Source organism: Ammospiza nelsoni, chromosome 14, assembly GCF_027579445.1.
Source record: "Ammospiza nelsoni isolate bAmmNel1 chromosome 14, bAmmNel1.pri, whole genome shotgun sequence".
NCBI classification, from domain to species: domain Eukaryota; kingdom Metazoa; phylum Chordata; class Aves; order Passeriformes; family Passerellidae; genus Ammospiza; species Ammospiza nelsoni.
Window position 1 is genome coordinate 18,972,259 of NC_080646.1, and position 16,531 is coordinate 18,988,789.

The following is a 16,531-nucleotide window of genomic DNA, read 5'->3' on the forward strand; positions in this document are numbered from 1 at the left end:
TCTTTTTATGACTTTGAAAACTCTTACATGTCTAGTCAATAAAATAAACCAAAAACCTGCTACTACAATTGGTAGCATTTGCAAGGTAAGTTTTATTTCTGTTATTTCAAACAGCAAACATGTAATTACCATATGCAGAAGGAGGTGTTTGATACAGAAACAGGTGTACCCATGGAATGCACGTGCCTTCTAAGAAGAGTTGGGGTTCATGTCAGTGCCACTCACAACAAAGGTTCACTCACAGGTAAGTTTATCAGGAAAGCTGCTTTAATTAACCAAATATAGTCTAGTTAATTTTCCCACATACAATGGCAGCCCATCAGATTACAGGTTTTAGAACAAAGATCAAAGTAGCAATATTAATTGTGACCTGAATACATATGCTAAGGCCACATTGATTCCTAGTCTCTCATATCTCTGCCTTCTCTACCCTAAAATATAAGAACTCATGATTAATTTAATACCAAAGCAGAGACTGTCAGGGACCCATTTTGTTCCAGGTGCTAGAAGATGAAATGATTGGATACTCTTGAGATAAATACATTAATAATGAATAAAAAAGTGAAATTTTGGTGAGTGGGCCAGAAACCCCAAGCAAACCATTTTTAAGGTACAATAATGATTGTAGTTATGAAGAATATACTAAACTAGTCTTATTAGCTCTGATTAAAAATATAGGTAAAACACTGACCCCTCAAAATACTAAATTTCCTGGTTCTTGTTCTTGGGTAATAAATATTACCACAGGCATAGTGGGAGCAGAGATGGCAGCGTGCTGTATCATCCCAGGGCAGGTAACAGCTATGAGGATAACATTAAAAACATTAGTTTGGTGTGGGATCTCAGCACCTCAGGATGGAGGTGCAGAGTGGCCGAGACCACCCTTGGGGGGCTCGGGAGTCCTGGAATGTTGCCAGAAGTGTCTGGTGGCAGGGCTTTGATCCTACACAGGAGACGAGACCTGTATGAGGATGGGAGGATTTCACTGGGTGAATGGTGAAGGGATAAGTTAATTAGAGTGTGAAACACAGGGTTTAGGATTTTGGTACAGGGGGGTCTAAAGAAGTAAGATGGAGGAATTGGGGCGTGTCCTGTCCTCCTTCTTCTTCTTCTTGGCCTCCATCTTCTGTGGTGGTGGTGGCACTTTGGGATTGGTTATTACTAGAAGTGCACCGGTTAATAAGAGTAGAAAGTATTGGAGAAAAATGATAAATATTGTACACATAACTTCGGGTATAAAGATAAGTGACCGCCCGGGGGCTTCGGGAGTGTGCCCATGGCTGACTTGCTGTGCAGACCTCTGTCGGGCTGAAAGAAAATCTTTTAGATAAACAATTAATAAACACCAAGACCGAGACAAGATCAGAAGTCTCTCCTCGTCCTTTGAAGCGTCAGCTCTTCAAGGCCATCCCTGGACCTAAACAGCCTAAACAGCAGAAACAGAAAACCTTACAAGTGGCGTCCCTGAGCTATCATCTCACAGGACATAAATCAGCAAAGAGAAGAGAAACATTGAAAATTTGCAGTTTGGGAAAAAGGCAGGGAGGGCTGTCATCTGCTGGCTGCTAACCAAGACATCTTGCTCCTTAAATTCAGAGCAGCAGAGCAGTGCAGGAAAGGAAGTATTGAAACCTTTCCTAAAGATACTCCTCTGTTTTGTGTCAGCCTGGAAGTGCTGTCAAGTGTAGCTGCAGGGGAAGTGAGGTGGGGTAAATCTTTGAGATGACAGAGATCTCCCATGCCATTGTGAAATAATAAAATGGACACTTCAGATGCCACTTTATTCCCATTGTGAAACAAGATTAGAAAATCTCCCACCTCTAGTCCTGCATCCAGCTCTGGGCCCCTCACATCAAGAAGGGCATTGAGGAGCTGGAGCATGTCCAGAGAAAGGCAGGGGACATTCTTTCTTTCTTTCTCTGGGGAAGGGTCTGGAGCACAAGTCTGACAAGAAGCTGAAGGAGCCTGGAGAGAAGGGGTGACCTTATCACTCCCTACAACTCCCTGGCAGGAGGCTGGAGCTGGGGTTGGCTTCTTCTCACAGGGAACAAGTGAAAGGACAAGAGGAATGGCCTCAAGCTGCACCAGGTGAGGTTCAGCTTGGACAACAGGCAGAATTTCTTCACAGAAAGGGGGATCAGGCATTGGAAGGAGCTGCCCATGGAGGTGTTGGAGTCCTCACCCTGGATGCAGCACTTTGAGCTGTGCCCCAGCTGCCAGGGCCATGTTTGTTGGTGAGACTTCTACTCCTGCCTTCAAGAATGGGCTTGGAGCTGTATTGAGCTATTGGAGTTCCTAATTCCTGTTCACAAGGGAGTATCTGGGCTACAGAACACAGTGCCATTTCTGGCTACCAAGTGTTTAGCACTCAAAAACAACAGGACAGTTTGACAGCTTGCCACATTGTGCTATTCGGGTGGACTTGACTCTGGAAATAATACTTTTATTGCACAGTAAACTAATTCTACACATTCTGTGTCCAATAAAAATGGATGAGATAATATCGAAAAAACAAAAAGAATTTTACTTACACTGCTCTAGATTCATTCTTTTCTAGTTCTTAATCCACAGCTCTGATAAAAGCCTGCTTCTGGTATAAATCTGCATTCTGGAGGTAGCTTCAAGGTTTGGGTTTTGTTGGGTTTTTAAGCAAGTAAGGGAAGTGGCATGTGAAAACAAAAAACAATGGTGACACGATTTTTCTTTAAAAAGTAATACTGAATAGTTTTGGCAGACTGGAACTGTAAGAATAACAAGCAACATATTTGTGTGGTCAAATCAAGATGTGAAATTTTTCAAGAGTTTAACATTCAAGGTAGGTAATTTGTACTTAGTGTAAAAAAAAAGGCTATTTTTTTATCATGGTCAAGTGTTTCACTAGTTGGTAAAAATAACTTGCTAATATAATGATAATTTACACAGGTACTACAGAAAGTTATCTTTGACTGTTACATTCTCATTTTCTGTAAGTTAGGAACTTCCCTGAGAGATGAATTCCAGTTAGACATAAGATTAGCACCACTAGCAGAGGTTAATTAAATGAATTATTTATGCTGTTTCTTCCCATATTCTTAGTGAACTCGAGGTCCAACTCCACCCTTTGTTCTCCAGCACAGTGGGTTCAGTCCCACAGATCTCAGCCCACACTCTGTGCCTGTTTCTCTCTGTCGAACTCCCTGGCGATCTTTAGGGCGGTGCTGTTGAGTGAAACCGATTGCATATTGCAGATGATGGTGACAACGACCCCTCTGGGGGGTGCCACTGGCCAGGCACCCACGGCCCCGGGGTCCAGCTCTTCAGGCAGGATGAGGAGGACGCTGCTGGCCCCCACAGCACCCCCAGTGTGAGATGCATAGTGTCTCTGCTGTCTGCAGCAGCCACACTGTTGGTTTTTCTCCACCACGGCCCAAGCCATGGCGTATTTACCGTCCCTGTCCCACGACACTTCTGTTTTTGGCACTGGAGTCCACATCATGGCAACTGTGCTTGGCTTGAGGTACCCTGGGAGGAGTTTGCTGTTGTTGGTTTGAAATTGTCCAGCTTGATAACTGTACAGCAAGGCATTTCCAAATTTCAGGAGGTCACCTACTGATGACAGGAAGCCACCACCAGCCCACTTGTAAGAGTTGTCCACATATGGTGCATTTACCAGCCGTCCCTTTTTGTTGTAAATGTAACACCTGAAATGCAAGAAAATTCAATTTGTCATTCTCATATACTATGCACAATGATTTTAAGCTGCCCTACCTTAAAAGAGCAAGCTGAGCATGTATTAGCTCATTCTCATGAACATTTAGAGGGTTTTTAAAACACATTTTTAAAATATATTTAGTGCAGAAAAATCAACAAGTAATTCAGACAGCAAAGCAAAAATTAAGGTGACTTCTTAGGTTAGAAGCTGAACTTCAATAAAAGTACTAATCCTGCTTAATCTTAGGATATACTAAGAATAAAGACAATATACAAATAAGAGATGTGACAGAGATAAATAGATCAGGCAACACAGATTTTTTTCTTAAATGCCTGTACTAGAAATGTTTAAAAGAACAAGGAATTCTACAACTGAGGCTTAGGTGACTGCTCCCAGACAGTAGTTCCCACTTATGGCTGATTTCCCCCCACTGCCCCATTACGGTTGCTGTACTCTAGAACAAAGCAAGGACCATTAAAATCTTGCATAACACAAATGTAGAAACTGCAAACCAGGGCTGCAGAATGAACTGCCAGCAACAATACAACAGAAATGCAGAACAAATTGTGCTTTTGAAAGAAACAGTCCAATCATGACTTGGGTAATTTCATACAACATATGAAAAGGACTTGTTGAATAAATATATAACCCAAAGAATTTCAGCCTTTGGTCTTTTGACCAATTAAGGTCTGTGGAGAGTTTGTGAAAAGGAAAAACCCTACCTAGATTTCACTTGTGTTGGAAAGCTTTCTAACAAACTTCTGAATAACTTATAACACTGGAAGTCAGAGGTTGAAACAAAGGAAGAAAGATGAATGGTCCAGGATGCAAAACTGACAGTGATTTAGTATCCTGTTGTCCCCATAATGACAACAGGTTTTTTTATCACAAAAAAAACCTGTTACAAAGACATTGACTTATATTTCTAAAAGATCTAGAACATGGATTTTTTAGCCTTTGCCTGTTAGATAAATATAATATGACCAAACCATTAAACAAACCTTAACACATCAGTACATTCTATTTTGAGGCATCAAGCTCCAATTTGTGGAAGCAAATCCATCAGCATCTCAGTTTTGCTTAACAGTAAATACCTATAAAAAGATACCCAGAAGAGCATCTCTCCCAACTCCTTGATCCCTCCCATATTTCAGTTTATAAAAGGATGAACATACACATGTTCTAAAAAACCTTGACTGTACAAAGTTGATAATTTATAAGAACATCACTATCATCTAGATGAGCCTCTGATCCTACAGCCAGAGAGCCTCTGAAATTTTGCAAGCAAATTGAACACCAGCACAAAGCATCTTAGAACAGAGCAGTAAAGCTGTGCACACACTTTCAATATACACCTGTACTTATAAACCTCAGCTACAACATGTTTATCATTCTTTGAGAACATTTTAGAAGCCAAACTTTTTAAAAGTCTGAGTCTCATTTTCATGAGATTGTTACTGAAAACTACTTTGTCATTCAATAGAATTCTTGTCCCACACCAAAATTTAACAGGGGAGTCAATAATCCATTTCTGAGCCCAGACAGGAAATTCAATAAAATAAAACAAGAAATTCTAGCCTGATCCACTATATTGGAATGGATAATCCAGTTACAAAATTTATCTCAGCTTGTTGTTTTGTGGGTGTTGTTTGGGTTTTTTTTTTTTTGTAGATCTGGAGCAGTGGGGTGTGTTGATTTTTTTTTCCTATGTTAAATTAATTTTAAAATTAAATTGATGTTAAACAGAATTTTAATTCTGGTCAACATGCACACTGAAATTTGATTTATGAAAACATTGTGTTGCTGTGAGACTATTACAATTCCATGGAACCCTTTAAATGCTAGTATATTAAGCAAGGTAAGGTAATTATATATTCCAACATAATTTCCTAGTTACTCCTTATTTAATTTGCATTTATGTGCTTACTTGTACCCAAGGTAAATGCAAACTTTGAAGTCACCCCTATTAGTCCCCGCACCTCCCATATCCATACTTAGAACAAGAAATATTTATTTCTTATTCTGTAATTTTACATGCTAATTAGAGAACCTATACCATGACATTGGAAGCAGCTACATGAGTAATGCTGAGGAATTCCCTTGTAAATTGTAATGTAAATGTAAAAAGTAATGTTGAGGTAACATACAACACTTCATTCAAATGTCTGGGAAAAGAAAAATCACACATTCTTAATTCAGGTGTCTTAATTAAGATGGAAAGGGGAACAGTTGTTGTGGAAAAAGCAGAGTTCCACCCCTGTGTACCTTGCTCTGTTGTATATCATTGCTTCATTGTCATCTAGGACAGTTGACAGCATATCCAAGTCACGAAACATTTTCAGCATATAATCTGTAAATTTCTGTCCTGAAGCTCTCTCCACAACAGCACTTAAGAGAGTAAAGCCATATGTTGAGTACAAGAACTGACTACCTTGAAGAAACACAGTGAGAAAGGGAAAAAACCCCAGGTTAATTGCATGATGCTTAAATGGAATCATATGTACAAATAAAACTATATATAGCAATTAATAATCAACTGTTGTTGATCCTGGCCTTCTGTACTGCAGCAGGCACACATCCTGCCAAGAGAACAGCACTAAAATCTCCCAGAGATCTCTGTGTACACTCAGGTTTCATGCCAAGGTGTCAATGCTGACATTTAACATCCTTTCCAGGAGATTTACCACATCAGGTCTAACAAGGATGTCTGGATTTGGAAAGCTGACACAAGCCATAAAATCACTGCTTAAAAGATGCTCAGCTACTGTGACTTGTTTGTGTGTCCATCCCCTGGAGAAGGGAAAACAACAGCAATACTCACATTTTTCAAGGGTATTCATCACTTTAAGCACAGTGTTTCTAGTTCTAGAATATCCCAAAAGATTATATGAACACAAGCATGTGTATTATTTAAGACAACTGAATTTATTTACAAAACAGTGTTTCATATTAAAAATCTCATTCTTGTACTAATGCCTTCTATGAAACATTTACATATTGAGCAACTGCTGAAGTGCCTACATCTGAGACAGGTCACTTATTTAAAGTGAGCTCTCCAAGATTGTGTGTTTAACTTCACCCTCTTTCTACCTCTCTCCCCCTTAAATGCACATTATTTACTGTTTATCAGCAATATATAGAATTTACCTTAACCTACCTCATTTAAAACTTACACGTGAAGCTCCTCAAAGTCCTCTCTAGACCTAATTTAAATAATCCCAACAATAAATTACTTGAGTAATTCTGTGAGTGTATGGGGGTTTTTTTAGATTTTTTTTTTAGGTCTGATTTAGTGTCTCAGTAAAACATTTTGCTTTTCATTTCCTATCTAGAAGGCCCAGAACATGACTACAGCAAGTTGGTATCTGCTTACAAAATACTTTGTAGATACAAATTTGTTACCAGAATTATCTTCTGCTTCACCATTTATAAATCCACTGACTGGTATGTTTCAGAGCACTTACTGCATTACTTACTGCTCCTGGGAGAAAAGTCTTACACATAAATACTACATGACCAGATGGTTTGTGCAGAACAGACCAAATACCTCTCTAATGAGCTTTTAATGGGGCATGTGAAGAAAAACTAAAAAGGGAGGGAAGCAGAACAAACCAAAACACCCACACAAACACTCTTCACTGGACTCTACTACCATCATTACATGTCAAACTATTTGAAACAAAACTCTCACCAGAAGAGCATATTTTAGTCTATATTAATAGAAACTCACCTGGTTTAAAGAATAAGGGATCATTTTTAAATATCTTCAGTGACTCAATCACACTTTCAAATTTTTCCTTCAGATAATACTCTTCCTGTTCAAACTCCTTGTCGTTCCTGCCAGGCTTTGAATTTCGGCTCTTTGTCTCACTATCATGTTCTTTCTTCTGTTTGACACAACCAGTGTTTTCAGTCCCTTTACCTTCTTTTGCTTTTTGTTCTTTATCCTGATGGGATTTTGTTAGCTTAAGTGCTCTGTTTGCCTTTTCCTTTTCTTCTTTTACTTTTGTAATATCTTTTTCATAGTGACGGATCCCACTCAAGTGTGAAACTAACTGTCTCGTGGTAATGGTGACCTAGGTGGAGAGGACAATGTGAGCTCTCTTCATTAAAAGACAAACAACAAATCACTGAAAAAGTAACATTCACCATGACAAAGAACAGACAAAGGTGCAAGACATTTTAAATATCACATATTAAATAGAGTATTAAAAAAAAAAAGGGGTGTGTATGTGGACACACACTGATATAAAAGTGAAGATCCAAATATGCTTTTCTGAGCAGGAAATCTCAGTACTTGTCTAAATGATTTTGAGTGTTTTATAGGAATAGGTCCACACCAGACACCTGCACACAGATACCTATGCAATGACAGGAACAAAAATTTTTTAAAACTCTTACCAACAAACAATTGCATACCTTTTCACCCTCGTAGACCTTTTCTGGAAATTCAGGGACATATTTCTGCACTGGAGCATCTAAATCCAGCTTCCCCTCTTCCCACAGTTTAGCAACAGCCATCATGGTGAGACACTTGCTGATGCTGGCGATGCGCATGACGGTCTCAGGCTTGCACAGCACACGGTTCTCCACGTCAGCATAGCCCAAACCTGGCAGGAAACAAAACACTGCTAAGTCCTTGGCACATGCTGAATTCATTACATGCAATGAATTAGATTTACTGGCTCTTGAAAATATTTTTTCCCCAGGTAAACTGGGATATGAAGCTTTGGAATATCCCAGCCCCGGCTTCAGTTCAGTCAGTAACATTTTACTGTAGCAGCAGCGGGTAATCAGAGTCCATTGGATTAGACAATGGCATCTCAAATTGATGATTAAGACTACAACAAACATAATGATAAAAGAGATTAAAGATTAAGCCAAAATTTACACTCCTGAGGTCAAATTTTCAGCATAAAAACCCAAAGAGACCAAAATCTAGACTGTAAAATAACTAACCAACAGTCATAAACACTCCTTTTACTGGTCTAAATTAATGGCTAAAGCAGTAAAGGGTCTTATTGTATCAATCCAGAAACTGAGAGAGGAAATCACTCACAAATTTATTCCCATTACCTAAACTGTAAGGTTTCACAGAACCCAGGTGTTACTATGTTTCAACATCACTCAGTATAACTTCAATTAAAACACAGTTTAACAGTCTCTGTAACAATGTTTTCCTATGTAACCAACCCACAAGTCTGGGAGCAAGAACTTGAATTAAAAGAGCATTTTCAAGCTGCCAAACCTGCCTTCAGTTTGAGAGAGGTCTGAAGAAAGTGCAAGTGATGCTGCAGCATAAAAGCAAGAAAATGCAGCAATGACATATTTGCAGTTTTCTGTACAAGATAGGCCTGCAAGCAACACACCTCTGTCTATATACAACTGCAGTCTAACAATGAACTGCTCAGGATATTAAACCACAAACCTTGACAAAGTACAAGAAATACAATAGATGACATGCCATTTGCCCAAGATCCTTTCTCTTACATAGCTGCTACTCAAGTGCCTGGTGCTTGTTAATGCAGGCACTTGAGCTAATTAAGCTTGTTAATGATGTTCTCCCAGTGAAAACACCTCCCAAACCTCACACCATCCCCATCAGCAAGAGAGCAGGTTCAGTGCTGTGGTCACAGAATACCTGCAACTCACACCTGACCCTGCTTTGCCCCCATGGAGAAAGGGAGGAGGAGACCCAAACAACCCAGAACTGAGTGTTTTGACACTCATGAAAATGTTTCTGAGAACAGATAGACAATTTGATTGGTTTTTTAAAAACATCAAATGTCTACATTATATGAGGAATACTAACACACTCTACTTACACCCTGCGTAATCAGAAAAAAAACAACTGCAACTTCTGCAAGGAGGGCACCTGTTAAATCCCAGTGCCTTCCCAGTAAACACCTCAGCCCACAAACAGGAGACAGGTCACCAAATGTGAGCTCTGATTCCTTTGACTGCTAAGGAAGTTCCTGTGGGGAGAACAGCTCTTTTCCTCCTACACCCAATGCTACCAGACCACTGCACAGCTCTATGCCCAGAGTACATTCAAAGGTTATTCTGAAAAATTACTGGAAGAAAGATTCTCCAATCTAACTGTTGAGACATACTAGCATATTATGGAAGTTAACTAATTATCAATTACTGGAAATTACTGAAGTTTACCAAGGAAGGTGCCATTTGATACTCCCTAAGCACCCATTTCTGGTGACTGTCCAGAGATGGGAGGTCAAGTAGACAAAATCCCAGCCTGATTAGCTTGTCTGAATTGTTCATTTTTCAGATGTTCATCAGTTCTTGACAGCATGCACAGCTACTGCTCCTACATACTAACCTTCTGACCAGACTTCCTTGCCATCTACAGAAACTCCAACTAATATACCAGGGATTCCTGCTTCATCCTGCAAAAAACAAAATGGACAGAAGACATTTAGAAGGATATTTAAGATAAAAACCACCTCCTCCCAAGCCTTGAACTGAAAAAGCTACAAAACCCCTACAAATAAATCTGCTTATTGTTGTCAAATTATAATTGAAATTTTGTTATGTACCAGTTTGGTTGAACTGGTACAATCCGCTTTGCAAAGCTGACATTTTAACTCAGCTATTGGGAAAAGCATACCTAACAAGAATAGCAAGGTAATATTTCTGCTTTTATAATTCAATTAAATTACTGAATGGAACATGCAAGAGAAACAAATCATGACAGTTACTATGCAACTGGCAATCTGCATCACCTACTGGCAGGCAAGATTTTAAAAAAGCTTCGGCTGGATTTTCGAAGTAACTACAAGGTGCTTTTTAAACAGGATCACAGAATATCCTGAGTGGGAAGGGACCCACAAGGACCTTAGAGGCCAACGCCTGGCCCTGCCCAGGAGAGCTTCACCAATCCCACCCTGGGCATGAGACCGTGGCTCAAACACTCCTGGAGCTCTGCCAGGCTTGAACCGTGCCCACTTACCTGGGCACCTGTTCACTGCCTGGCCACCCTCGGAGTAAAAAACTTTTCCTAATTCCCACCTAAACTTCTCCTGACATCATTTCCTGGTATTCCCTAGTCACAGAAAGCAGAGATCAGCGCCTGCCCCTGCGCTCCCCCTCATGAGGAAGCTGCAGTGAGGTCTCTCCGCCAGGCTGAGCCAAGTGCCCTGGGTCACTCCTGCCTCTCTTCCTACAGCCTTCGAGGCCCCCCTTGTTCTCAGACACCCCCCACTATGCCACACTTCCACACTCCCCCGTATCGAGCTGGCCTGAGCTGCGCCAGCCCCGCCAGCCCCCAGCGGTCCTCCCTCAGCACCTTGATCCTCCGCACCAGGTCCCTGCTCCTCTCCACGGCCGCGCCGAAGCCCCGCGGCGACAGCGGCTTCTCCTCCCGCCCGTTCTCCGGCTCGCCTCCCGCCGGGGCCGCCCGAACCCCCAGCGCCAGCCCCAGCGCCAGCCCCCAGCCCCAGGGCCGCGGCTCGGCCCCGCCGCCCCCTCCGCGGGCCGGGGGGAGCCGCCCGGGAGCCGCCGCCCGCCGCAGGGCCCGCGCCAGGCCCGCCATGGCCGGGGCGGACATGGCAGCGCCGGGCCGCAGGCACCGCCTCGCCGGGCCGAGCCCCGAGCGCATCGAGCGCCGCCGCCTCACGGAGCGGCGCGGCCGCGGCGGCGGGAACGGGCTCCGAGCAGGGACGGGCTGCACTCCACGGGCTACGAGCAGGGACGGGCTCCGAGCAGGGACGGGCTGCACTCCACGGGCTACGAGCAGGGACGGGCTCCGGGCAGGGACGGGCTGCACTCCACGGGCTCCGCTCCGGCAGGGACGGGCTCCGGGCAGGGACGGGCTGCACTCCACGGGCTACGAGCAGGGACGGGCTCCGGGTAGGGACGGGCTGCACTCCACGGGCTCCGAGCAGGGACGGGCTGCACTCCACGGGCTCCGAGCAGGGACGGGCTCCGGGCAGGGACGGGCTGCACTCCACGGGCTCCGCTCCGGCAGGGACGGGCTCCGCTCCGGCGGGGCCTGCGGCGGCTGGGGCACGGCAGTGCGGCTCGCCGCCTTCACCACGGGCTGCACACCGGGCGCTCGGGCCGCTTCCCCGGGGCTCGGCGCGACTGGCCGGCCACGGAGAGAAACAGAATCACAGGAACGATGAGGTTGGAAAAGACCTCTGAGCTCAGCGGGCCCAGCCCGTGACCGAACACCTCCTATCAGCTGGACCGCGGCACCAAGTGCAGCGTCCAGCCTTTACTTGGACACCCCAGGCTCGGTGACTCCCAAAACCTTCCTGCTCAGTCTATTCCAATGTCAGTCTCTCAGTGAAGAAATTCCTCCTAGTGTGAAAAATGTGTATTTTACGATTGGCTTTTCGCAAATATTAAAATGAATATTATATGCGTTGGGTTAGAAAGTAATGCTGTATTAATTCTCTTAAGTACTGTGTTAAATATAGTTTTAGGTTATAAAAAATGTTAAAATAGAAACTAGGCTATGTAGGATACTTTTTTTTGTAAAGAAAGGGCTTGCAGCAAGATAGCAGCCACAGGACACCTGAATCTTTCAGAGAAAAATAATTTATTTCTCCATTATCAGAAGAAACGAACTTCTTCCTGCCTCAAAGGTGCTGTTAGGATTAGGAAGAAGTTGATGATGACCAGACAGAATCCTGAGTTTGAATGGAATTTATGCATCATGTATGAGGTGTATGAATATGCAACAGGCTGTTGTGTTTAAGGGTTAATCCTCTGTTAACGTGGGTCCTTTTTCAGGCTCGTGCTGCCCAGATAAAGGTACCTGGACATCCATAACTCTTTGTCTCTATTGTCTCATATTGTCCTAATTCAAATTGTCCAAATTATTTTTACTCTAATTGTATTACTATTTTTATAACCATTTTATTACTATTAAACTTTTAAAATTTTAAAAACAAGTGATTGGCGTTTTTCACACTAGTGCCTATCCTAAACCTCCCCTGGCATAGCTTAAGTCTGTCTCCTCTCATCCTGTCACTTGTGGTGTGGAAATAAAGTCAGACCCTCAGCTGGCTGTACCCTCCTGGTGCAGGGAGTTCTAGAGGGCAATAAGGTCTCCCAGAATCTCCTTTTCTCCAGGCTAAACACCCCCAGCTCCCTCATCTCACTAGATTTGTGCTCCAGACCTTTCCCCATCCCCATTGTCCCTCTTTGGACCCACTGCAGCCCCACCAAGTACAGGGACTTAGAGTTGGTTCCTTTTGTTAACCAAAAGCCACCAGCTGTGTCCACAGGTGGTGTTTGGCAAACTGAGCCAAACCCCTGTGAATCCTCCCCAAAAACTTATTTGAAAATAAAATTTCTTGAAGCAGGCTCAGTACTAATTCGTCCTCCTGATGGAGGTGAGGTTGTAACTCCTACCAGCATCAATGTGCCTCTGACAAAATAACCTGCTATTAACCAACACTTTCATTGCTCTGATGCACAAGAAAAAGGTAGAGAAGGTAAAGAATACTTCAAGCCACAAAATAATTTCTTTATTTGTCACTCCCCAGCAAATGTTTGCAGAATCAAATGACAAAAGCCTGCTGCTGAACATATGCCAGGCTGAAGTACAGCAAGCTAGGCTAACACCCAGATAAAACCTCTTAACTGCAAGATGACCATATTTGAACTAGGTTTGTCAGGAATTACAGAAGCTGAATCTTCCAGGACTGGCTGTAGGGTCAGGTTTCAGCCTAGAACAGTGTGGATGGCACAGCTGGCTCATGGAGAGTTCTAGAAGGACAGACTCCCCACTTCTGCTTACAAGTGTGGCTCACTTCTTTGAGGGGCTAACCTAGGGATTTCAATCTTCTTCATGTCTGAAGATCTCAAAAATGGCAGGATTTGGCAGAAAGTCAGGCCAAATAGCTTTCACGTGTGAGTCAAATGCAGACCAGCTGCTACCTTTTCACTGCAGGCATTTATTGCTCATTAGTACTTTCTCAATAAAACTCCACTGCTTATCACAGTACAACTTCATACCCAACTGGTACAAGATGATGCATTTCCTTTCTTGTAACTCATTTTCATTGTGTTAAGCTGTCTCTGGAAGCATTTTTCAGCAGCATTCTCTGCATTCCTACATTAACCTGCTCAGCATGAGCACTCTTTGCCATCACACTTTTGAATGGGCCAGAAACAGAGCTTGCCATTTTTGTCTGATTGCCTTAATGAAGAGCTTTGTGCTAAGGCCAGTAGCACAATTGTGTCAATTGTTATCTGGTTTATTTTCCTCTAAACTTCTGGGTTTGCTAACTTTGAATTGAACTATCAGGCTTACAATGTTTTGAGGATTTTCAACTCTTTTTCTACTGATTGCAATAGAAAATGAGGACAGCAAGCGCTAGGCTTATACAATTCTAATTTAACAAAAAAGACAATGTGTTTCTTCCATTCTTGTCCATCAGTGACTCAGAAGTACAGGCACAGAGTCTCAGCTGTAATCTGTCTTCTTTATGCAACATAACCAGAAAAGTCAATCTGTAGACCCCCCTGGCACAGTGGAAAAATCTCAACATGGTTGGTTTATTACTAAACCAGATAATTTTTCTCCTGCTCTGCTATACTTGCTGGATTTATGTTGAGATATGCCTTACTGAGATGATAAAGAGTGGTGTGAGACAATGGGTCTCTCAGCAAGGCAGGGCTGTGCTCACTCTCCTCCACTTGGGCCCAGTTCTGGAGTCTCACCACCAAGAATCCCTTAAGGTTTTAGAGCTTCTAAGATGTGGAGGGATAGAATGTAAGAAAATAGTGCAGAAGGTAATCTCACCCCTGAGGAGGTGCAGCTGCACTAGTCACCAAAGACTAGGAACAGAGAGGTGGGCAGCAGCTTCTGTGCTGTTCTGCAGGGCTGTAGCCCACCAGCAAAAGGCACAATATGCTCACTCTGCTGCTGATGGTCACCAGTTTGTGGGAACATCAGGCATTTGCAAATTGTGAGGCTTCATTGACATTTCCTAAAACATAACTCTTGGGGCGAAAAAAGAAATCAGGAATTTTGAAAACAACATCATCACTTCTGTCACTTGCATTTCTGTAAATGCTTGTGTGGATTCTGATGTCTCAGCAATAATAACAGATGTTATTATGGCTGCTCCTGCTTGTAGGTCTGGACTTTGATCACATTATTTCTTGCTATGATGATCTTATTTGCTTTTCTAGCTCACTGACAAACTTTGCAGTGACACTCCCCTAAATGTAACCATTCAATTGAAAAAATGGGTGAAGTTTTCAACAAATAACATGTAAGGTATGAAAGATAGAATACAAGTGATCAATATCAGTATTCCCCTGATAAAGGGCTGGGCAGACCTGAAATCATGAGCCCATCTCTATTCTATTATATTTTTAAATGCCATTTTTAACTGCCCCAGACTGACGCTTGTAGGATGAATGGGTAGGAAAGGGCTCTTAAAAATGAAGACAGTAGTAGTGTGAGGAAGCTCCTTTGTTTTCTTTTTTGGATTTATTGTGAAACAATGAAATGGTCCAATGGATTCCCATTATTCCAGCTGAATTCCCATTATTCCAGCTGGATTTCAATAATTAAAGACTAATTTCTGTAAAGATTTCTGGATCTAAAAGTGTTGAATCTAATAGAACATAATTAACAGAGAAGAGCTAAAGTTGTCAAAAAGGATTGTAATTTATATTTGTACTAGATAAAATGAAGAAAAACAGGAAAACAGTAATTAAAAATACTATCTGTGTATATATAGATATGTGGAAAAATTATGTTGATGGAAAATGCAAAGAGTGAAGGGATAACAATTACCTTGATCAAACCTGATGATTCTACTCTCAGCACAGGAAGGAAATAAAAGACCCAAATCCTTTCTGAATCAGAAAAGAAGATAAATAAAGAGAATATTAGCTGTAGAGAGAAATCAAGCTCTGCTTTCCCTCTCTTTTCAGAAGTAATTTCATTTATATGAGAGCCAAGAGACAAAACTTTTATTTCCCTCTGGCTGGAAGCGTTTGCACAGTAGATGGCAGCAAAAACCCTCACCCATTTAACAGGCTGCCAGCAAAGGGAGTGGTTCCACCGCAGGGGGAACTTCCTTGGTTGTCCCAGAGTTCCTGATCTCAGTCTCCTCACCCACATACATTATTTTTTTTGCTTGGTTTTGGTGAGTATAGCAGTCCTCAGAGTATTATTATTTGTCAAGTAAGGTAAGAGCAGCCTGCTCTCAGTGTATGTACACTGCAGTAACAGAACCAATCTGCACCTGGAACATTCTGTGCCAGGACAGTCAGAGCCAGCACAAACCCAGGCATAAACCCCTAAAGGTGCAGAAATAAAGGCATACTCACAGCTCGAGTTTAACATTTAAATCTTCCCCAGGTTGTCTGGGGTGGTTTGGGTCTTTTCCACAAGCTCAGCTGGGACACATTAGTCAGGAACAAATCTTTAAGATATCTTACAAGAGAACCAAGAGAAAGAGCAGGATTAAAAGCAGTGGATCTTCAGGCAGTGAGCTCAACGCATTTATCATCAGCTCTGCTTAATTTGCTTCATTTTCCTGTGTACTCAGCGTGTACCATCTGGGCATTATATATTTTCAATGAAATAGAATATGCAAGTTTTATAGTGCCACACTGTTACTGCCTTAGTTTCAAAAACTGCATGCAGTCTGACACAGTTCCTAAAAAAACAGGATGGGTGTTTGGAAAATATTTTGCATGTTAAAAAAAGGAATGCTGAGAAGACCAGGCTGCGGTTACAGATCAGCCAAAGGGCACACACACTTATTTTTCTTCTTTGCAAAAGCATTGGTTTTAAAATTCCAGTTTTGCAGTGGTGATTTTCTCATAGTTTTAATTCAGGGCCTACTT

General features: G+C 42.3%; 1 protein-coding gene across 1 annotated transcript; it reads right to left on the minus strand.

The window, feature by feature from the left end:
* Positions 1-249: 249 nt before the first annotated feature.
* LACTB (lactamase beta) lies at positions 250-11,240 on the minus strand. Its single transcript, XM_059482371.1, has 6 exons — positions 10,995-11,240; positions 10,029-10,095; positions 8,111-8,301; positions 7,422-7,767; positions 5,957-6,122; positions 250-3,680 (listed from the first exon to the last, which is right to left on the minus strand). Exons 1-6 carry the CDS (start codon positions 11,238-11,240, stop codon positions 3,137-3,139), a joined length of 1,560 nt encoding a protein of 519 aa, XP_059338354.1. The 3' UTR covers positions 250-3,136.
* Between the last annotated feature and the right edge of the window lie 5,291 nt (positions 11,241-16,531).

What these genes read in the sequence shown, in the direction of transcription:
- LACTB (XM_059482371.1), bottom strand. Translation starts at nt 11,240, where the DNA reads ATGGCGGGCCTGGCGCGGGCCCTGCGGCGGGCGGCGGCTCCCGGGCGG. An exon ending in TCCCTTATTCTTTAAACCAG is followed by an intron (nt 6,123 to 7,421) that starts GTGAGTTTCTAT and finishes TGTTTCTTCAAG; the next exon opens with GTAGTCAGTTCTTGTACTCA. An exon ending in ATGATATACAACAGAGCAAG is followed by an intron (nt 3,681 to 5,956) that starts GTACACAGGGGT and finishes CTTGCATTTCAG; the next exon opens with GTGTTACATTTACAACAAAA.